The sequence below is a fragment of the Gaeumannomyces tritici genome (assembly GCF_000145635.1).
Source record: "Gaeumannomyces tritici R3-111a-1 unplaced genomic scaffold supercont2.5, whole genome shotgun sequence".
Classification (NCBI taxonomy): Eukaryota; Fungi; Ascomycota; class Sordariomycetes; order Magnaporthales; family Magnaporthaceae; genus Gaeumannomyces; species Gaeumannomyces tritici.
Window position 1 is genome coordinate 3,918,866 of NW_008804549.1, and position 19,744 is coordinate 3,938,609.

Sequence of the window (19,744 nt, forward strand, 5' to 3'; positions counted from 1 at the left end):
CGCAAGTTGAGTCTAAAATCCAGCCCGTCTCTCATTGCCCATCAAGGTTCTCACACAAAGTGCTCCGGCCCGCTCGAACAATCGCCGACCCTCGCCATTCCGCCGCCCCGCGTCGATACGGAACACTCGCGAAGCCGTTGCCAGACAGCCGAAAGAGCCCCACGTCGAAAAATAATCAATTCAATTGAAGCAGTGCCACATTCGCATCACGCTTGCTTGTCCTTTTCTTGCTCGACGACCCCACGCCTTCGCACTGCGCGGCTCTGATCTATCTTGCTTATCTCCGCGGACCGTCCGACGCTGGCCTCGCGCCCTATGCTACCACCATGATCCAAGCGGACAGGAACACTCCGGGTGTTCCCCCTCGCGGCGCCGCTTCGGTGTTCTCGTTCGCCGGCGCCGCAACCCATGCCCGCCAGATGAACAGCGGGCTGGACAAGGACCTCGTCGGCTACCAAGGCCACACCCACCAGCTCCTCCAGGCCCCGGCTCACGCGGCCAACAGACTCGATGCCGCGCCGCCCGCCTTCACCGCGGCCGCTCACGACCACGACTGGCTCATCGCCGACGGCTACCCGGCATTTCTAGCGGCCGACGCGCCGTCATGGGACCCCACCGACTATGTCTACTCGTCCGGGGCGCTGTCCATGTCGCACGCCGATGGGTTTGGCCACCTAATTGGCTCCCACGATGCCAACCAGGCACAAAGTGAGAGCGCCTTTGGCTGGTCCGCCGTCCCGGATAGTGCTGCTTCGACTGCCGTCGCGCATGAGGGTGCCCCCGGCCCGGCCCTGGTGCGCAGGAACTCGACGACCAGCAGCTGCGCAGGATCCAGCTGTAGCAGCGCATGCGTCTACGGCGATCGGTGCGACATTGCCGAGCCCTGCGAGCTCGGCGACGAGTGTGAACTCGACCAGCCTTGCGAGCTCGGCGACGAGTGTGGGCTGGACCAGCCATGTGACGCGTCAGACTGCGACGACGAGCCCGTCTGCGTGGACGAGTCCTGTCCAGCCTATACCTGCGAAGAAACAAAGGCCGCCGCCACCCTAGCCTCGTTCGTCGCCACCGATGCTGGCGCAACCCCATCCGCGCAGCGGCAGCACCTTGAACCTTTGCAGGCCAGCCACTCGACGTTCCCCTCGACGTCCTCGGTTGTGCCACAGCACGATACCGCCCGGAACGCCCACTGCGATGGCTCCATGGTAGCACCCAAGGCGGTCATCCAGCATCTGATCGAGAGGCACAATGATCCGTCGGCCGAGTCCTGCGTTCGGCCTTGCCTTGTGGACCAGCCACCCAACTACTCCGTCTGCCCCATGCCGTGCTTGCTGGAACACCCCCAGCTGCACGGCCACCAGTGCCCATGTGACGACAGCTTCTTCTTCACGGCCCTCGACAGCAACGGCCCGATGGACTGGGACAACCCTTCGGCGCTGGCATCAGACTGCAGCGCCCACTGGACAAGCGGAGACGAGCTCCTTCAGCACTGGCACATGCAGCATAGGGCCATGTTTCTTCACCCACACCACCAGCAACACCCCCTCGATCGCCCTTTGGAACATGAGTTCGGCGCCATATCGTCGCACGGGCGCCTCCATACGCCGCCATTCATACCATCTCAAGACGATTCTTTGGCAGTACACGCGCACCACCCACTGGCGTCGTCACCAGCCACCACACTCACCCACGACCCGTCCACCATCGCCACCCCGCTGACGGGTGCGTCCACAGCCTTTTCCCCGCCGCCGACAACACCAGCCGGCCTCAATGAAAACGGGGTCGTCCCCAACGAAGGGTCACGAGCTGGTGACCCGGAAGCAGTCGGCGAGGCCTTTCAGTGTCTGTGGTGTGACTCCCCCGGCGCCAGCTGCTGTGGGCAGGTGTTTGACAATCCCAAAGATCTCAATCTCCACGTCATTGGCTACCACGTCAAGATGTTGGAAAGAAGCGACGGCGGCTACGTGTGCGGCTGGCAAGGCTGCAAGCGCAGCTCCGAGGGCAAAAAAGGGTTTCCACAGAAGAGCAAGATCGAGCGTCATGTGCAAACCCACACGGGAGGTATGTTGTCATCTTGACCCCGGAGGATGTGCCGAGCTGATGTTTCTCCCTTGATGCACCAGAAAAACCATACAAGTGCCCGACTTGCCACATAACGTTTTCGGCCAAGCAGGCGCTGGACCAGCACGAGCTCATCCACAAGGGCTCCAAGCCGCTGCCTTGCGAGTACCCTGGCTGCAACAAGACATTCAGGCAGCAGAGTGCAAGGAGTGAGTAGCACAGTCGTGGTGTCTCGGGGCCGTGTGCGGCCTGGTGCTTTCTTTTTACTGACTTTTGTGGACCATGCAACCCCCTCCCACAGCCATGCACATGCGTACCCACACCAAGGTCAAGCCCCTCGCCTGCAACATATGCGGGCGGCGCTTCAGCGAGTCGTCGAACCTGTCCAAGCACCGCAGGACGCACGCCGAGGTCGGTGCCTTCATGTGCCGCCACCCAGGGTGCAGTAAGACCTTTCACCGCATGGACCAGCTCCGCCGCCACAAAAAGACCCACGAGACCAAGATCAAGATCCGCCGAGGGGGCGCCTACCAGGCCGCCCAAGCGGCCCCGGGCACTCTCGAGGACGACGGCGCCGCCGGCGACAACCCTGGCGAGTCTACCAGCACGTCCCCCGACATGTCTGAAAGCGAGTCCCTGTGAAGTCGTCCGAGATGAACACGCATCCCTTTCTCAAGTCGTCACTGCACCTCATTCCGCATTTTAAAAAGGATACCCCAACCTGCAGGCGTTGATTTCTTTCTCTCCTTCATTTCCCAGAGCGTGCTATCTTGTATTGGTAATTTTATAGTCATCTTGCTGTTGGATCTGCACTCCATTTTCTTTCCCTTCACTTCTCAAAGAGTATCCCTCATTTCCCGTTTTATACCGGCCACCAAGGCTACATTGATGCTTAGGACTAAATAGAGAAATGAAGCGCTCTCTCATGGACTTTGGCAATGTGAGAGAATGCATACTGCACTGCATTGCACGAGGTTCTGGGCTCGAGATTGTTTTGTTCATCCGTTGGTATTTGACAGCTGATTTGGGCTGCCTGTTATGATCCCCCTGAAAAAGATCATTTTTATCCCTCGTGAAAATACCCTTTAACCCCTTTCCCTGAACAAACACATGTCCCCGGGATGCAATGCAAAGCGTATCGAGAGAAATTCGCGTTTTTGTTTTTGTTCTTGATAAACCCCGCGCCGACGAGAAAGCAGTCCGTTGGAGAGAAACGCAACCCCCCTTGCCCCAGATGCGACCAAATTAGAAACTCCGAAAACCCCGATTTACTCGGCCTGTAAATGATGAAAGGGACGTCTGGTCAGCAAGGAAGGCTCCTGACAGTGGTGTCGTGGCAGGAGGACGCAATGTCGCTGGCCGGCCCGGATCCGAAAGAGGACCACCTACCTTGACGAAGTACGTCCGCTGGGAAAAGTGTTGCTGCCGCTTGCGGGTCTTCTCGAGAACCCTCGAGGCGTCCTCTTTGGACAGCTGGCGGCGGATGGCACGAGTCTGCTTCGCCCTCAGGTCCAGGGGAAGGTAGGTCTTGTTCTTGTAGAAGAGGCGGAGCTGCGACCGCTGCTTCAGGTTGATGACGGTCAGGACGCGGGCAATTGACTTGCGCAGGTCGTGGCTATTGGAGGGGAAACCCGGTCGTTAGCCATTGCGCCTGTGAGGTTTTGTGTCATTTGCCCCATAAATCCAACAATCGCTTCGGCACCATCTCCTGGCATCTCTGATGCCGAGCGATTGCTGGTGATATGGTCCTCATCATGATCTCGCCCCGGCAAGACCCTTCATCAACCCCCTTTCCAATCGCGCGTCTGCAGTTCTTGTCGGGGCGAGCAACAGAAAAAGTGGCCGAACTATCGGGAGCGGCATCGACGCGGGTGTCTAACGGAAAGCGGGGCAGGAAGAGTCGTACATCTTGTTCAGCTTGGTGCCTGAAGAGGCGATCTTCTGGATGCGGAGCTGGTTGAGCTCAGTCTTGAGCTCGCTGAGCTGCTTGGTGAGCTCATCCTTATCCTTGCCCCAGAGGGCGCCGGCCTTGACTTTAGCGGTAGACTGTTTGGTTCCCCTCCAAATGTTAGCCAAGTCTGGTCAAATTCCGCACCTGCTTGCCGGCGCGGCAGCATCCAGGAAGATCCTAGGAATCCCGTGGCTGCGCCATGCATCTATCCCGCCCAGAATGCCGCCATCCCCGGATCCCTATCTCCCAGCGGTCGGGGCAAGGGCGGTTCCCGCATTCATCGCCTGATGTGCACACAGATGCAGCAACAATTCGGGGAAGTAGAGGGCCAGCAGGTTGGACATCGAGTAACGTCGCAGACGTACCATTTTCGGTGTGGTTAGTCGTCGGATCCGGGGGAGGAGAGTGGTGATTTGGTTGGTGTAGTCGCGTCGCCGGGCAATTGCTGGGGGGAAGATCTGAAAGCAAGGCGGCGAAAATTTAGGGTTGGAAATGTGTGTGTGAGACCGAATTCAGCGTCACGTGTTGCCAATTGCTTTCCGATTCTTTTTTTTTTTTTTTTTTTGCCTTTTAGGAAAAAGTCTGAACACCCCTTGGCGTGCCCACCCGACCCCACTTGTGTCGGCAAGGGTGCATCAGCCACATCCCGCACCCAGCCACACTTGAAAAGAATGTGAAACCAGAAGGAGACAATGGGGGTTCCAATTAGTCGTCGCTTCTTGTCATTACGTAGAACTGGACCCACCAGTTCCAGCCGACGGCTATGGCCATCCATGCAGGGACCACCCGGCCGCATCGGGACCTGTCCATTTCGTTTCGACATTGACAAGACCATCACCCCCTTGGACGCCTTCCCCACGAACATAGCTGCTGTCGTTCGACCCCATCGCGAGTTTACGCCGGACAACCCACGCATCAGCATACATAGATCTGCCGCCATTCCGGCTCGATAGCCTCCACACAGCCCGAATCAATTTGCGCGACAAGATGGCATCCTCTTCTGGTGCCTCGGGCTGGGTTCAGCTGCGACAACAAGCCCGGTCGCTGGAGAAACAGGTCCGTAGCCCCGGTTGCGAGCTGACCTGCGGAGGAAAGACTCCCTGACTAACGCCCGGCGACTGTGCTGCTCAGACCGAGACGCTATTCCAAACATACTCGCAGATCGCCACGGCCAACAACATCCCAGCCAAGCCGACGGAACAGGAGAGGGAAACAGAGGCGCGACTGCAGGAGACACTGGAAAAGGTACGGAGGGGAATCTAGCAAAGCTCCCGAGGCGGGCGGGCCGTTTGAGCCTCCTGCACACACATGTATCGGCCATGTGACTGACCCTTGTCGAACCAACGCAGAGGGAGAGCGTGCTTGGACAGCTGGCTCGGCTTCTAGACTCGGAAGCGGCCATCTCGTCGTCGGCGCTCAAGCCGAAGAACCTGGTGCTCCTGCGCGAGAAGCTAGCGGAGCACCGGCGGGACCTGCCGCGGCTGCGGTCGCGCATCCAGGAGGCGCGCGACCGGGCCAATCTGCTGTCCAACGTGCGGCAGGACATCGACGCCTACCGCGCGAGCAACCCCGAGCAGGCCGAGGCCGAGTACATGCTGGACGAGCGCCGCCGCATCGACAACGGCATCGCCACGACGGACAACGTCCTCAGCCAGGCCTACGCCGTCAACGCCAATTTTATCCTGCAGCGCGAGACGCTCTTGAACATCAACCGCCGCATCACCATGGCCGCCAGCCAGATCCCTGGGCTCAACAACCTGATCGGGAGAATATCGGCCAAGAAGAGGAGAGACGGCCTCATTATGGGCAGCTTCATCGCCTTTTGCTTCCTTGTGTTCTGGTTCTTCTTATAACACATCCCCACTTGCCTTGGTGCTGTTTTTGGCTACCAGCCCACCGCTCATGAGCAGCGCGGAGGTTTGATTTACAAATGCTTTGACCGTTTCTCAGGTTTCGCATAGCTTTTATTAGGGCATTGGCGTTACGCGTAACCACTGACACGGGGCGTCTGGTATGATTTCTCTTTTTTTTTCTTTTTAGTTTGTCTATTTCTCCTTATTTTTACATTTATCGTTATTGTACATGGCCATGTCCATTTCCAGCGTCCCCCGTCCTCAGCAACAGAAATTTTACCATAGCGGCAAACAGACAGTGGCGGCTTCTTCGAAATGGTGGTGCTAACACAACCCGCCAGCTTTCTTCTTCTGATGCTTAGCAGACTGCATTGCTCACTCCCTACCTACTCAGATTACGCCGTTTTCAGTCTCGCAGGAGCCTCTCGAGCCCCTTGGCAAGGCTGGATCTCTCCTCGGGCTGGCTGTTGCCGCTGGCGGCCCATCTTATCCTGCAGTCGCTGTCGACGAGATAGGTGTAGCCGACCTTTGCGTTGAGGATGCCGATAGATTCGCTGATCTCCGGAGAGACCGGATTCCTGACGAGAAAATACTTGTCCCAGTTCGAACTTCCAACCCGGTTCCTCAGCGAGCCTATAAAAAGGCGGATGATCCAGGCCTTGAGGGCATTGTCCTCGATGTTGAGACGCACCAACTGGGCGGCGGCGCCGCTACCGTCGAGGATATGGTGGAGCTCAGGGTTCGCCTTGGGCGAGACGAAGGTATCGACCTGCTGTTCGGCCCAGGCGCTGCTAAAAACGGCGACGACCGAGGTCTTGCCAAAAAGGGCCGGAGTGGTGTCGTGCGGGCCCGGGTCCGTCTTGGACAGGGTGCGGCCAAAGAAGTTGGGGAAGTACAGGGACCTGTCTGCCTTGAAAATTCGGGGCGGGGCGAGAAAGGACTTGCCCTCCTGATATTTCATATTGGACCAGTCGCGGAAGTAGGGCCGCGAGATCTTTTGGGTGCTGCACAGGAGACGGACGAGCGGGCAAGGTCAGTGACGGAGGCGGGGGCACACAGGGGCTGCGAGGCGACGGGGCGGGGCGAGAGGGTGGGGGTGTTGCGTTGCGTACAGCTCCTTGCGGCGGGCCAGGTGCTTCCCGTAGTCGACAAAGTCGTCGCGGCGCTCGCGCAACGACCGCGTGTCCAGCCCGGTGTTCTCCCCAGGACGCGGGGGGTTCGCCATGCCGATGGGCCGCCCGAGGTGCTGGGGGATGAAATCCTCGCTGGCCCGCCGGCCGTACGATCTCGGGGCGTTGCCGAACGGGCTCGGGGCAGCGGCAGCTGGCGGCGGCGGCGGCGGCGGCGGCGCGGGGGTTGCGGCGTCGGCATGGTCAGCCTTGGCATCTGGACCGGACCGCAACAACGGCGCCGAAACGGCGAGGCCGCGATGTTGGCATGCCAGGCGCCTCAGCCCTCGGGGGGCTGGGCTGGCGTAGGCTCGGATGGCGGCTTGCATGTCGGACCGGTTGGTGGGCGACGGGCTCCCTTGTCGAAGCAGCCGAGCTGGAGCTCTGGAGCTCTCAAAAAATTAGCCTCAAAATCCGAACGGATTGATACAAAGCGGCGTGCACGTCTACCCCAACCGAGGACCCCACCAATTCCCCGAACAGGCAAATCTGACCCCACACCCCCAGGCGGGGGCGTGATTCCTGCTCCAGCAGGGGTCGTCGGGTGTGCGGCTATTCGCGGGCAAGGTTCACCCGCCTCGCTGCCAACGTCATCTGCACCCGTCAAAGCCGACGGTAAACCACGGCGCTTCGACGAGGGGCTGGGTTTTGGTGCCTCGGCGCTGGACGTGTCAGCCCTCGTTCTCGAGTCCTCGAGGATGCGGTGAATCAGATACAAAGAGGCAGAGTAGACAATATCACCCACAGCTATCTCGTTCCTGCACTTGTCCTGCCCTGATTGAGATTGACCCCGTGTGCCGTTCTTACTCACTTCGGCGCATCCTCGCGCATCCTCTCCCTCTCCGCCATCGCCCTCCCCCTCCTCCTCCTCCTCGGGGCTCGCAGTCTAGCAGCCATGCTCCTCCAGCGAAGCTCACTGCTGCTTGTACGGCGCCTGTCAAGGCCCTCATCCATCCGCGCGTCGAGCGCTGCATTAGAAACGGTTCACGCTCGGCGGCACCAGCCGCTCAGGGCCTCGATCCAGCGCCGCAATTGCCTGTCGGCGGGCTTCCACACGACGAGCAGGCTTTGCGTGGTGAAGCCCGTACTGTTAGCCGACATTGGCGAAGGTTTGTCCGGTTTCCCGCCCCATTGACAGGACCTGTCAGGCTAGCCAGGCTAACCACCCGTATCGCGTCGCAGGCATTGTCGAATGCGAAATCATCCAATGGTTCGTCGAGCCGGGGGCCCGTGTCGAAGAGTTCTCGCCGCTGTGCGAGGTGCAGAGCGACAAGGCCTCGGTCGAGATCACAAGCCGCTTCACTGGTGTCGTGAAGAAGCTCCACTATGACGCTGGTGAGATGGCCAAGGTTGGCAAGCCCTTTGTCGACATTGACATCCAGGGTGAGGCTAGGCCCGAGGACCTGGACGCCCTGACGCCCGCTGAGGTTGGCCAGGATGCACTACAAGAGGCCGAAAGCGGGCAAACAACTCCTGTCATACCGGGGGCTGGGACACCTACGGCAGTTGTACCGGATATGATAGGGACCCCGGCGGCTGTGACTGGCGAGGTCCCCGAAAAACTAAAGGGGAAATGCGCGGGGCTGGCAACGCCCGCTGTGCGCCACCTATGCAAGGAGCTCAAAGTGGACTTGTCAAGTGTGGACGGAACCGGCAGGGATGGGCGCGTGCTGAAGGAGGATATCTACAAGTTTGTGCAAAGCCGGGATAGTGGAGTCGTCCCTGACATGTCCCCTGACATGTCTCCAACGGTCCTCTCGGGCACCGACAGCGGCGTCCCAGCGTCCCAGCAGCCACCGCACCAGATGCCCGGTTCCGCGCCCACAGCTTCCGCGCAGTCGGAGACGGTGGTGCAGCTGTCGCCGACGCAGCACATGATGTTCAAGGCCATGACCCGCTCGCTGTCCATCCCGCACTTCCTGTACGCCGACGAGATCGACTTGACCAATCTCGTCGAGCTGCGGGCCAGGCTGAACAAGGTGCTCGCCAGTGGCAGCATCCCGGGCCAGGCCGGTCCCGCCGGCGGGGCCTTGGCCGGGGTGCCCAAGTTGTCGTACCTCCCCTTCATCATCAAAGCCGTGTCGCTGGCGCTGTACGAGTACCCCATCCTCAACGCGCGCGTAGATGCCGCCGGGCCCGGCGGCAAGCCCGCCCTCGTGTTCCGCCAGCAGCACAACATCGGCGTGGCCATGGACACCCCCCAAGGGCTCCTAGTGCCCGTGGTCAAGAACGTCAACGAGCGCAACGTGCTGTCCATCGCGGCCGAGCTGAACCGGCTGCAGGCGCTCGCGCTAGCCGGGCGGCTCTCGCCGCAGGACATGAGCAGCGGCACCATCACCGTGTCCAACATCGGCAGCATAGGCGGCACGTACCTCAGCCCCGTCGTGGTCGAGCGCGAGGTGGCCATCCTGGGCATCGGCCGCGTGCGCTCCGTGCCGGCCTTTGACGAGCACGACCAGATCGTCAAGCGCCACGTCTGCAACTTCAGCTGGTGCGCCGACCACCGCGTCGTCGACGGCGCCACCGTCGCTCGCGCCGCTAGCGTCATCCGCCGCGTGGTGGAGGAGCCCGACGTCATGATTATGCACCTCAGGTGAAGATAATGAAGGGGGATGTGATGTGACGCGTGGGCGGCCTTGCCGAGACCGAGCAAGACGCATGAATGGACCGGCCTGGCCGCGCGTGCTCGCCTCGTCTCCGCGTCCGCAGCTGTCACACTAAGGTGGTGGGGGGCGAGGGTGCGGCCGACAACGACGGCTACGAATGTGGCCGGGTCACGGGTGCATGAGGGCGGTGTTGCTGGTTGCACCGCACCTGTGATACTTTTCTATTGCCCGGGCGCGGCTCGAAGCCAACCTTGCTCACATGCCGTCCCCACCTCCGAGGTGGCACGATGGCTGCATGCATGGATGAGGCCGTGATATTTCAAGTGCCTACCGGGGATTGGGACCTAGATTGGCATGTACATATTTTAGCTGCCGCCGAGAATACCCTTTGCGGCAACGGGCGGCCTGGCTCTTCCTGCAGCCGGCCGAATCGGGAATGCTGCTGTGGAGGTGTCGAGGATATAGACTCACTCATTGCCACCTCGCCCCGTCTCCCTCATAAGACGCATATGCCCACGCATCCACTGCTGTGCAGAATGATATGCTCACCGTCGCCCCTGATGGAGTCGGGTGGGTGTAAGCTCGTTTCTTTTTTTTTATGGCGGCATAGACCAGAGAGAAAGAAAGGGGTTCAAAAGAAGCAGAAGAGAAAATGCTAGAGGATGGAAATTGAAAAACAACCAACCAACATGAAAGAATGATGAAGAAAAGTCAGGGAGAGCGGATAACCTCCCATCAGTCCCCTTCGGACATGGAATACGACCGTCTTTCTTATCTCTCTTCCCCTTTCGGCAGGCTGCGTCCAAGGCATGATGGCTCCATCTGCAGTCGCCCGGCTGAGGCTTAGCGCTGTTACACAAGTTAGAATCTGTGTGCACCACGGCTCATCGCTGCGGTCTCGGTACCCTCAGCCTATACATATATATATGTGCGTTGTGTTTGCATATGTTGCACCCTGGCTTGAAGTGTGATAACGTCGGCTGTCTTGGACAGCAACTTACCCCCGTGTTAGTGCGGCGCCAAAGGCTGCGTCTCGGATGCGCACACTGAGAGGCAAGGCAAGTGCACCCGACATGGCATATCCGTGCAGCAGAGACGAAGAAAAAAAGAAAGAAAGAAGATGATAGGACCCTTGAAGGAGGGGGTGAGGCACGCCCGATAAGGTACGAGGTGGCAGACACTATGAGTGGCTAGTCTGGGTAGGCGGACTAGCGGGCAAACAACTTCCCAAATATGCAAGCCTCCCAAAAGCCTTCACCCTGCATGCATGCATATGCGGGTCTCCTGTCCGGGGACCTTGGCAGAAAACGGAGCAGCTAGCCGTTCGGACGTACGTCTGCCTGCCTGTCTGCCTGCCTGGCCGGGCGGAGCGACGGTGAAGGAATGGCTGCAAGTGGCGAGCACGACCGACGACCTCGAAGGACTGGACTAGCGCGAGGAGGGGAAAACGCACAGGAGAAATGCAGTGGGTGTATCACAACAACGACCAGATTTGGATGCAAACAGTGAACAGAGTAGCACCTAGAGATTAAAAGAGTATGGTAAAAGCAAATGGCACACAAGTCAACGCAGGCCAGATACATGCCGCATGCGGTACGAGAGCAAAAAAAAAAAAAAAAGAGCGCGTGACCTAGCATGTCATGTCGGCCGCTTTCCCAAATCCAGTTGCACCCATGGGAGCAAGGTCCGTACGTTTGCCGAACGCCACCACGCCAATGTTGAGACTGCTTGACGCCAAATGGGGTAGAAAACAGGGCGAAAACATCAAGACAAGTAGAGTGGGGGGGAAAAAAAAAAGCCAGGGACTGCTGAAGATGGCTGGTACACGCCTTCATGCCTCCTGGCCCATGATCTCCAGGACCGTCCGCTCGGCCGCGGCCTTGACGGCCTCGCGGGGCCGGCCGACGTCTATGTGGATGACGTCGACCTCGTCGGCGGTGGGGGGCTCGAGGGCCTCGAACTGGCTGTGGACCATGTTGGCGCCCATGTAGTGGTTCTCGCGCGCGGCCACGCGCTTGAGGAGGGCCTCCTCGGTGGCCTCGAGGTAGATGAAGTGCAGGCGCACGCGGGGCCTGAAGTAGGGGGCGACGCGCATGACGTCGCGGTACTTGCGCTTGAGCGCCGAGCACGTCACCACGACGCCGCCGCTGCCGCTGCCGTCGCCGCCCGTGTCCAGCCGCCCGACGGCCTCTTCGCGCAGCAACCTCAGCCAGTCCCAGCGGTCCGCGTCGTTGAGAGGGACGCCGTTCTGCATCTTGGCCACGTTGTCGGGGGTGTGGTACTGGGGGAAGGCGTGTTAGTGTTGGACCGATAGTGAAGCCAAAAAAAAAAACGGGACATGCGAGGTCACAGAGGTTGTTGGAACAAACACGAGACAAAAAGAGAGAGAAAAGGACGGCGCGAGAAGCGCAAGCGCACCTGGTCACCCTCTATATAGGGGACGGCGAGGACGGCGGCGAGGTGCTCGGCCACGGTGCTCTTGCCGCAGCCGGCCGGGCCGCTGACAATCCAGATGTGGAGCGGCGGCGAGCCCTTGGCAGCGGTGGCACCGGCGCCGGTGTCGGCTGGGGGGTCTGCCGAGAGCGTCATGGCAGCTCGGGTGGGCTGCGGTGGGCTGCTGGGGTTGGGGCTCGGGCTGGAGGGCGCAGGGGTGTTTGCAAAGGGCGGGGCGAGTGCTTCTGAGGCGGCGGGTGGTGGTGGTGGTGTTGAGGCAGGGACGGGAGTCCTCGCTGGGGTCTCGCAGTTGAGCATTATATAGCTCGCCCGTAGACCAGGTAGGGAGGCCCGGCCCGAGTCGCCCACACGACGGGCGCGCCAGGAATACGGCGGGAGTTGTATGGATGGGGGGTGCGCTAGCAGGTCCCATCCAGCGCCCAAGAGAAGAGGTAACCAAGGCCGGCCGCCGGGAGGAGAGCGAGTGCGAGGCGGAGGGTCCCTGTCAGACGGCCGGCCACGCACCTACCACCAGGTACCTGGGTAGGCAGCTCGGGTAGCGGTAGGGTAGGGCAGAGTGGGTAGTTGAGGAACTTCGGACGAAGGCTGATATTTTTATTTATTTTTTTCTCTGCTCATTTCTTTTTTCTCCCTTCGTTGTGAATTTCCTTTCCCCTCTTTCTATTCTTTTCTGTTTCTTTCCTTGGTATTTTATTTCTTTATTTCTCTCCCGGGTCGGCTCGGTTCAAAGCACTTTTACCCGGCGGCGTTGCTGTTATGGCCGCCTCGCTCCTTCGCCGGGGTTCCAGGGGTTGCTCAGACAGGCCGAGGTCGGCAGAAAGCTCGCCATTGGAGAAGAGGGAGGCAGTCGAGACCCAGCCCGACAGGCGACCAGCAGCTGCCAGGGCGCCGGGTGCTGCGTGTACTGCATGTGTGTGCGCGCGGTTTTAATTGCTCGCTTGGTGTTACCAATGCCCACCTCGGGCGGCAGCGCGCAGACTGGATGGAGACGGCAGGTGGTTTTCCAGAGTTCCATGAGAAGGCGACAGTCTGACAGCCGCACGCCCCAGCCTTTTTTTCTTGTGGTTATTTTTCCCGACCCAAGCGAATACCCACCCACTCAAGCCTCCACCCGTCTGCGCAACGGCAGTCGAGCAAAGCGCAGCGGTGACGTGGCCAGCCAGGTTGGGTCGGTCCGGCGCCTGCTCTGTCAGGACAATATAATTAATGCCTCCCTCCTTCTCGAGCCTTTTCTTTGCGCTTATCCTTATGGCTGCCTGTGTCTCCTTCTACCTCCTCTCTTTGGGCATCATGTCCTTGTATTTTCTCCCCTCCGTCTCCAATCCCACGCTCTCCATCCTGGACCCCGGCTTAGATATATTCGAGAACCGCAAAGTGGAATTACAACGTGAATGGCGGGACCGGTAACCCCAGGGTAGGTGTCATGTGCTGAGGAAAAAAAAATCGATGCGGTGTGGCCGCCCGTTTCTCTTGTGTGGCCCCCATTCATGAGCGGAAAGGGATAAAAAAAAAAAAAGGAGACGAAGGGAGGGAAAAAGAGCTTGGTACCACCAGCCAACCAAAGACGGGTGTGCGAGGGCGGCAGATGTAGCCCAAGGAATCAACAAATGCCTCGATGGATTCCATCGATGTCCGCGCAAATATTATATGCCTGGCAACCTGATCCGATCCGACGCCGGGCCTCAAACAACAATATGGCCTGATTCCCACGCCCGCGGTTTTCGCGGCGGCAGTTGAGAAGAGAGAATTGGCGGGTCATCTGTCGCCAGATGGATACAGCTACGGGCAGGCTGCTGCTCAACGTATGGTGCCTCACATACAGATACAACGTCAGACGCAAGAGGTTTACTCGAGCGTTCGTAGCTGGTGCGTGAACCGTTTGGACAGCATGCGGTAGCGTGAATATGCTGTTCTGGCGTATATTGCTGGTGAAGCATACACCTTGTGCTATGAGGACGCTAGGGGGCCGCTTCTCAGTACCCCCGCACTCGACCATCTAGGCACCCCAGGCACGCAGGCGCCAAAAGCCTCAAGCAGCCCTCACGGGACAGAGGCCCCAAGGAGCAATAAGCTCCGAGGTCAGACAACGGTTTACCAGCGGTGCGGTGAGGGCTGCAGACAGTCCACCACTCCACCCATGGCCGGCCGCTGAGTTTATCCCGTGGCTCGCTTGCAGATGATGGAGACTGGGGACTCAGTCACCTCCTATGACGACATGGGAGGTCGGCGAGCCCAGCCAGAGCTTCATGCGGAGTGGGGGAGCACTAGAGACACCCAAGGGCGCAGAGTGCCATCGACCCGACGGCTGCCAGGCGGTGACGTGACTCTTGGGAACCCAAGTCGAGGTGCCTAGTGTGGTCACGGAGGTCTGATGACGCGCGACTTGGACAGAGTAGGGCGGCAGGTAGGTGTTTTGCACATCGACATGACCACCGGAGATGGAGGTAGACATGACGACGGGACGTTACACGACAGAAGACTTCTTTTTGTTCCTTTGGTGTTTAATCTGGTCATATCCTGGCAAGCGTGTGGTGTCAAGCTAGGCAGGCACGCAGGTCACAGCGGTGTGGGCCCTATGCATGCCGGCTCTAAGGGCTGGGGTGAAGGCCAAATTCTGAGGCTTGCTACCGGTACGGACATCAATGTACCTACTAATTCTCCCTTCTCAGTACCCTCTCCATGGCTGGCACATGCTGGTACCTCCTTCCTTGAAGTACCCCTACCCCGCATCCAGCCCGACCCCACATTTGGCCGCCCGCCGCTGAGGTCTTGGGTTCGAGATCAAGGAGCTCCAGTGAGGGGCTCCTGTCAGCTCCATTGATGTATTCACGACTTCAGCATCGTACCGTGCTCTGCCAAACCCGCCAGGCCCTTCTCAAGTGCCGGCATTTGGTACAGCACTCTGCACACGCAGCCAACGGCAATATCCTTGGTGTAGCTGCCCGGCCAAGCCGTCTCCGTACCCGCCCCATCCCCGCTTGTGTGCGCTCCTTTGCTACCTCAACCATGGCTCTTTCGGCGCAGGAGCTCAGGGGCTATCTGGCCGACTCGCCCCCGAGCGTTGTCCGCCTCGAGATCGCAAAGCATTTTGACGCCTTGTCCGACAAGCAGAAGCGATATGCCCATTACATCAGCCGGTATGCCCCGCCTCGCCTCCATCACACACAGGAATCCAGACACAGGAATCCAGGCGAACCACCCACTGACCTTCCACTGTATACAGCGCCTCCCTCGCGGGGAACCGTATCGTGTTGCGCCAGGTCTCGCCAGAGGCCGAGTCCATCTACGACCTCATAATCTCCTTGCACAAGGCCGCCGCTGGTGACTGGAAGGCTCTGGGCAAGAAGGCGGGTGTGTCTGATGAGGCCGTCACGCACTTCCTCGCTTACGCCGCCCAGTTCCTCGGTAACGCGGGCAACTACAAGAGCTTTGGCGACTCCAAGTTCCTGCCCCGCTGCCAGGAGAGCGACGCGGCCGCCCTTGCTGCCAGCGACCCCGATGCGAACCGCCACTACAAGGCCACCAACGGCGCCATCTTTTCCGCCGACAAGCCCGGCCTGCTCCATCTGGGCTTTCCTGACGATGGCCACCTGACCGCTTACTACCCAGACTCCCCTCACATCACCAAGGAGGAGATTGATACAATCGCCAAGTTCTCCGGGGACAAGGGGCTCCTACCCGAGAACACGCGCGTGCGCAAATCCGCCGATGGCCAGGTCTTTGAGATTCTTATTGCTTCTGCCCAGACCTCGGTGCCTCCGAGCGGCGGCGACATCGGCACCCAGACTGAGTTCAAGCTGGACAGTGGGCCTCTGTCTGGCAAGACTGTCAAGCTCGTTTATGGCGACTACGCGGCCGAAATGGCCGTCATCGCCCAGAACATAACCAAAGCGGTCGAAAACAGCGACAATGACACCCAGCAGAAGATGCACAAGGCCTACGCCGCCTCCTTCGACAACGGTTCACTACTGTCTTTCAAGGAGAGCCAGCGCCAATGGATCAGGGACAAGGGCCCGATGGTCGAGTGCAACATTGGCTTCATCGAGACCTACAGAGACCCTGCCGGCGTGAGGGGCGAGTGGGAGGGTTTCGCCGCCATGGTGAACCTTGAGAGGACGCGTGCGTTTGGTGCTCTTGTCGACGCAGCCCCGTCTCTGATCCCCATCTTGCCCTGGTCCAAGGACTTTGAGAAGGACAAATTCCTCTCGCCTGATTTCACCTCCCTCGAGGTTTTAACCTTTTGTGGTTCTGGGATCCCGGCTGGTATGGTTGTTTATATGCTCGTATATGGCTCTCGTCTGTATCATATGCTAACCCTAACCCCCTACCACGCACATATTAGGCATCAACATCCCCAACTACGACGACATCCGACAGACCGACGGCTTCAAAAACGTGAGCCTAGGCAATGTAATGAGCGCCAAGACACCCAACGAGAAGATCCCCTTCATTGCCGACGAAGATCTCGAGGTGTACAAAAAATACCGGGACGACTCGTTTGAGGTCCAGGTCGGTCTCCACGAGCTCACCGGGCACGGCTGCGGCAAGCTACTCCAGGAGACGGCTCCCGGCAAATACAACTTTGACATCAACCAGCCACCTATTAGCCCGATTACGAACAAGCCCGTCACCACTTGGGTATGTTGCATGTCTCTCCCCCTTCAAGGAAGTCTGTGCTAACGCCCAAGCTTTTCTCCCCTACAGTACAAGCCCGGCCAGACTTGGAGCTCCGTGTTTGGCGGACTGGCCGGTGCCTACGAGGAGTGCCGAGCTGAGCTCGTCGCTATGTATCTCGGGTAAGTCGTCCCACTTGGTAGCCCTAGAGTTTGTGTGCCATTTTGTTGTCCAAGGGTCATCAGCACTAATAGGGTTTTCTTGCTTTCGCTGGACAGCTGCGAGTTCCCCGTTCTCAAGATCTTCGGCTTTGGGGATGGGAGCGTCGACATGGACGGAGAAGCAGGCGACGTCCTGTATGCGTCGTATCTGAGCATGGCCCGGATGGGCCTGATTTCGGTCGAATTCTGGGACCCAAAGAGCCAGAAATGGGGCCAACCCCACTGCCAGGCCCGGTTTGCCATCCTCAAGTGCTTCCTCGAGGCCGGGGACGACTTCTGCAAGCTTGTGCACTCCAAGGACGACCTCTCGGACCTCACCATCAAGCTCGACCGTTCCAAGATCCTGTCGGCCGGCAGGAAGGCCGTCGGCGACTTCCTGCAAAAGATCCACATCTACAAGTCCACTGCCGATGTCGAGACGGGCTCCAAATTCTTTCAGGACATGTCGTCCGTCGGCCTCGACTACTGGGGCACCAAGGTGCGCGACGTCGTGTTGGAGAACAAGCAGCCCCGAAAGGTCTTTGTCCAGGCAAACACGTACCTGGACGAGGCCACCGGCAAGGTAACGCTCAAGGAGTACGACCCGACTCCGGAGGGCATGATCAAGTCCTGGGCAGACCGTGAGGCTTGAGCAGATAACAAAGGGGGGTTTGTCTTGGCCCGTTTTAGATCCCGACATTCAGTCTGCTCCAGCTCATGTCCGTGCATGGAGCTTAAGAGGTATTGCATATCAAGCTGCATTCTGCGCTTCACATCACGAATCAGAAAGTCGCCAGGTGGCGCCGCGTAAAAGAAGTTCGATAGCTCTAGCTTCAAAAGAGAGACCCCCAAAAAGAACCAGAAAGAGATGCCTTGTGTGACCATAATAACCCCATGGAAGATCCGGATCTTTTTTGTTCTTGTTGACTGTGTAAACCTCGATTACAGACGCCAGAATGGACCAAACCCTTTCAACGTCCGGATGCAATTGGCCAAACAAAGCCATACCAGCCCATCATCCACTGCAAGAAAAATCGCACGCGCCGAGCCCCAATCCAGTAAACCCGATGCACCTCCCCCGTCTCCCGTTACCCCGCCTACCACTTCATCTCGTGGGGCTTGTCGCCCTTGCGGAGGCTGAAGGAGGAGGCCAGGTAAGAGGCAAGAAGGTCGACCTTCTTGATGTTGGCGATCAGGGCCTTGTCGATCGCCTTCTGGTCCGCGGCCCGGGTGCTGTTAACCTCCTTCTTCTGTCGGAGGGGCGGATGAGGTCAGCTTATTGATCCAGCTAGAGCGATGGCGCCGCCGGTACTTCTGGACCAAGCCATCATGGCAAAAATGCGGGAAGGAGGGGGGGCGGTCCATCGGGTTCATGCACGGGCGACGCACCTCTGGCTTCTCTCCCTGCTTGAAGAAGGCCTCCTCGCCAGCCTTCTCCTTGGCCTTGTCGGCGGTGAAGTACTTGGGTTGCGAAACCTCCTCGATCTTCTGCTCGTCCAGGCCGGACAGGTCGACCTTCTGCGACGTCGCGATGACGTACCTGGCGTTGACCCTGCGCAGGGGCACGCCGTTGATCTTGAAGGGACCGGTAACGAGGAGGACGCCCTGGTCGAGGGACTTCAGGAGAACAACACGCTTGCCACGGAACCGGCCGGCGAGGAGGATCAGGACGGTACCGGGCTCCAGAGACTTGCGCGGCGTCCAGGGGCGGATGGCCTTGCGGACCTGCATTTTCGGACGAGTGTTAGTGAGTGGACTGCGGGGAGGCATTGTGCGCTTGTCTGATCCTTGTGTGTTTGCTGGGGGAAAGGCTGCCGCCATAGACGCCTTCGCCTCTTCGCTGCTGCCGGCGCAATCCTCGCCGCCGCCGCCGCCGCCGCCGCTGCCCATTGCAGCGGTTATCAACCTCTATCGCGGGCCAATTCGTCCCCGATCCAAGTGCTCTCGGGCTCTGCCCTCCCGTTTTATTCCCCTCGTCGTCTTCCTCCTAGCGGCGCCTCTCCCCCTACCGGTGGCGCAAGGAGGATTGTTCGCAGAACGGCAAGCGAACTGCAGACCTCCGCCCGCCCCAAATGCCGAGGCATCGTGCATTCCCCCCCAACCTCTCAAGCGGCCCGCCCGCCGCCGAGTCCCAAGCAAGCCGGCAGCGACAAGGACAAGTGTGCGGTATTCCAATGCATCGGTCGGCTTACCTTCCGGGGGCCGGCATCGTCGGTCGCTGGGTACCACTTCTGGGCCTTCTGGGAGTGGTGAAGCACCGTCCGGCTCGACTTGCCGAAGGTCTTGGTGGTGGGCTCCGTCTGCGTCGACATTGTGCTGTAGCTTTCCCGCTCGCGTTGGAGGACCGTGGGAAAGAAGAAAAAAGATGTCGTGTCGTCGTCGTGGGAATGTGAAGTTGTCGATCCAAACGCCAGTCCCAATTCTTGCGTGAAATTCTCTTGTGGGTGCGCATGAGGAGAGGCAAGCCCTCGGAAATTCCGCGCTAGCCCTTTGTGGACTGGCGGCCTTTGGAGGGGCTGTGGCGGAGCGGTGGTTTCTGTGGCGGTGGCCAAGGCACGTGAGAAGTGGGGGAGAGAAGAGTGGGTATTGTGCGCTGCTCCACTTCCAGAGGAGGCCTTCCACCCTTCCAGCGGGCAGAGCTCACAAATATCTTGGACAATTGGGTCACCCCTTGCAGCCCCATTCTTTTGCTGCCGGGCGGTGTGGTTGTAACAGCTGGGGGCTACGTAATTTGGAGCTACCTAGGCCAGGTACCCTCAACTCCAACTCAACTGCATCCATTGAGCCTGAGCTAAACGCTGCGACCGAGGTCCTCCACACGACCAGGCAACCCGCTCGA

General features: G+C 59.4%; 9 protein-coding genes across 9 annotated transcripts; 4 read left to right on the top strand and 5 right to left on the bottom strand.

Annotated features, from left to right (window-relative positions):
- The first annotated feature begins 30 nt into the window (after window positions 1-30).
- On the top strand, window positions 31-3,054 carry GGTG_10273 (zinc finger protein 664). Its single transcript, XM_009228145.1, has 3 exons — window positions 31-2,058; window positions 2,121-2,267; window positions 2,360-3,054. Exons 1-3 carry the CDS (start codon window positions 327-329, stop codon window positions 2,698-2,700), a joined length of 2,220 nt encoding a protein of 739 aa, XP_009226409.1. The 5' UTR covers window positions 31-326; the 3' UTR covers window positions 2,701-3,054.
- On the bottom strand, window positions 2,998-4,573 carry GGTG_10274 (60S ribosomal protein L35). Its single transcript, XM_009228146.1, has 4 exons — window positions 4,375-4,573; window positions 3,965-4,104; window positions 3,448-3,673; window positions 2,998-3,335 (listed from the first exon to the last, which is right to left on the bottom strand). The coding sequence occupies exons 1-4, from the start codon at window positions 4,375-4,377 to the stop codon at window positions 3,327-3,329; spliced, it is 378 nt and encodes a 125-aa protein (XP_009226410.1). The 5' UTR covers window positions 4,378-4,573; the 3' UTR covers window positions 2,998-3,326.
- Window positions 4,574-4,817: 244 nt separating this feature from the next.
- Window positions 4,818-7,214, top strand: GGTG_10275 (transporter GOS1). The gene is made up of 3 exons (XM_009228147.1): window positions 4,818-5,065; window positions 5,141-5,254; window positions 5,359-7,214. The coding sequence occupies exons 1-3, from the start codon at window positions 4,997-4,999 to the stop codon at window positions 5,860-5,862; spliced, it is 687 nt and encodes a 228-aa protein (XP_009226411.1). The 5' UTR covers window positions 4,818-4,996; the 3' UTR covers window positions 5,863-7,214.
- GGTG_10276 (mitochondrial ATPase complex subunit ATP10) lies at window positions 6,015-7,450 on the bottom strand. The gene is made up of 2 exons (XM_009228148.1): window positions 6,975-7,450; window positions 6,015-6,866 (listed from the first exon to the last, which is right to left on the bottom strand). The coding sequence occupies exons 1-2, from the start codon at window positions 7,358-7,360 to the stop codon at window positions 6,269-6,271; spliced, it is 984 nt and encodes a 327-aa protein (XP_009226412.1). The 5' UTR covers window positions 7,361-7,450; the 3' UTR covers window positions 6,015-6,268.
- Window positions 7,451-7,686: 236 nt separating this feature from the next.
- On the top strand, window positions 7,687-10,888 carry GGTG_10277 (branched-chain alpha-keto acid lipoamide acyltransferase). The gene is made up of 2 exons (XM_009228149.1): window positions 7,687-8,140; window positions 8,214-10,888. Exons 1-2 carry the CDS (start codon window positions 7,927-7,929, stop codon window positions 9,626-9,628), a joined length of 1,629 nt encoding a protein of 542 aa, XP_009226413.1. The 5' UTR covers window positions 7,687-7,926; the 3' UTR covers window positions 9,629-10,888.
- A 219-nt stretch (window positions 10,889-11,107) lies between these two features.
- On the bottom strand, window positions 11,108-13,607 carry GGTG_10278 (thermosensitive gluconokinase). Its single transcript, XM_009228150.1, has 2 exons — window positions 12,056-13,607; window positions 11,108-11,918 (listed from the first exon to the last, which is right to left on the bottom strand). The coding sequence occupies exons 1-2, from the start codon at window positions 12,386-12,388 to the stop codon at window positions 11,469-11,471; spliced, it is 783 nt and encodes a 260-aa protein (XP_009226414.1). The 5' UTR covers window positions 12,389-13,607; the 3' UTR covers window positions 11,108-11,468.
- A 557-nt stretch (window positions 13,608-14,164) lies between these two features.
- Window positions 14,165-14,598, bottom strand: GGTG_10279 (hypothetical protein). Its single transcript, XM_009228151.1, has one exon. It carries the CDS (start codon window positions 14,541-14,543, stop codon window positions 14,286-14,288), a length of 258 nt encoding a protein of 85 aa, XP_009226415.1. The 5' UTR covers window positions 14,544-14,598; the 3' UTR covers window positions 14,165-14,285.
- A 281-nt stretch (window positions 14,599-14,879) lies between these two features.
- Window positions 14,880-17,886, top strand: GGTG_10280 (dipeptidyl-peptidase 3). Its single transcript, XM_009228152.1, has 5 exons — window positions 14,880-15,228; window positions 15,315-16,354; window positions 16,434-16,729; window positions 16,796-16,887; window positions 16,984-17,886. The coding sequence occupies exons 1-5, from the start codon at window positions 14,912-14,914 to the stop codon at window positions 17,555-17,557; spliced, it is 2,319 nt and encodes a 772-aa protein (XP_009226416.1). The 5' UTR covers window positions 14,880-14,911; the 3' UTR covers window positions 17,558-17,886.
- On the bottom strand, window positions 17,704-19,386 carry GGTG_10281 (60S ribosomal protein L6-B). Its single transcript, XM_009228153.1, has 3 exons — window positions 19,098-19,386; window positions 18,295-18,630; window positions 17,704-18,155 (listed from the first exon to the last, which is right to left on the bottom strand). Exons 1-3 carry the CDS (start codon window positions 19,215-19,217, stop codon window positions 18,003-18,005), a joined length of 609 nt encoding a protein of 202 aa, XP_009226417.1. The 5' UTR covers window positions 19,218-19,386; the 3' UTR covers window positions 17,704-18,002.
- Window positions 19,387-19,744: the final 358 nt, after the last annotated feature.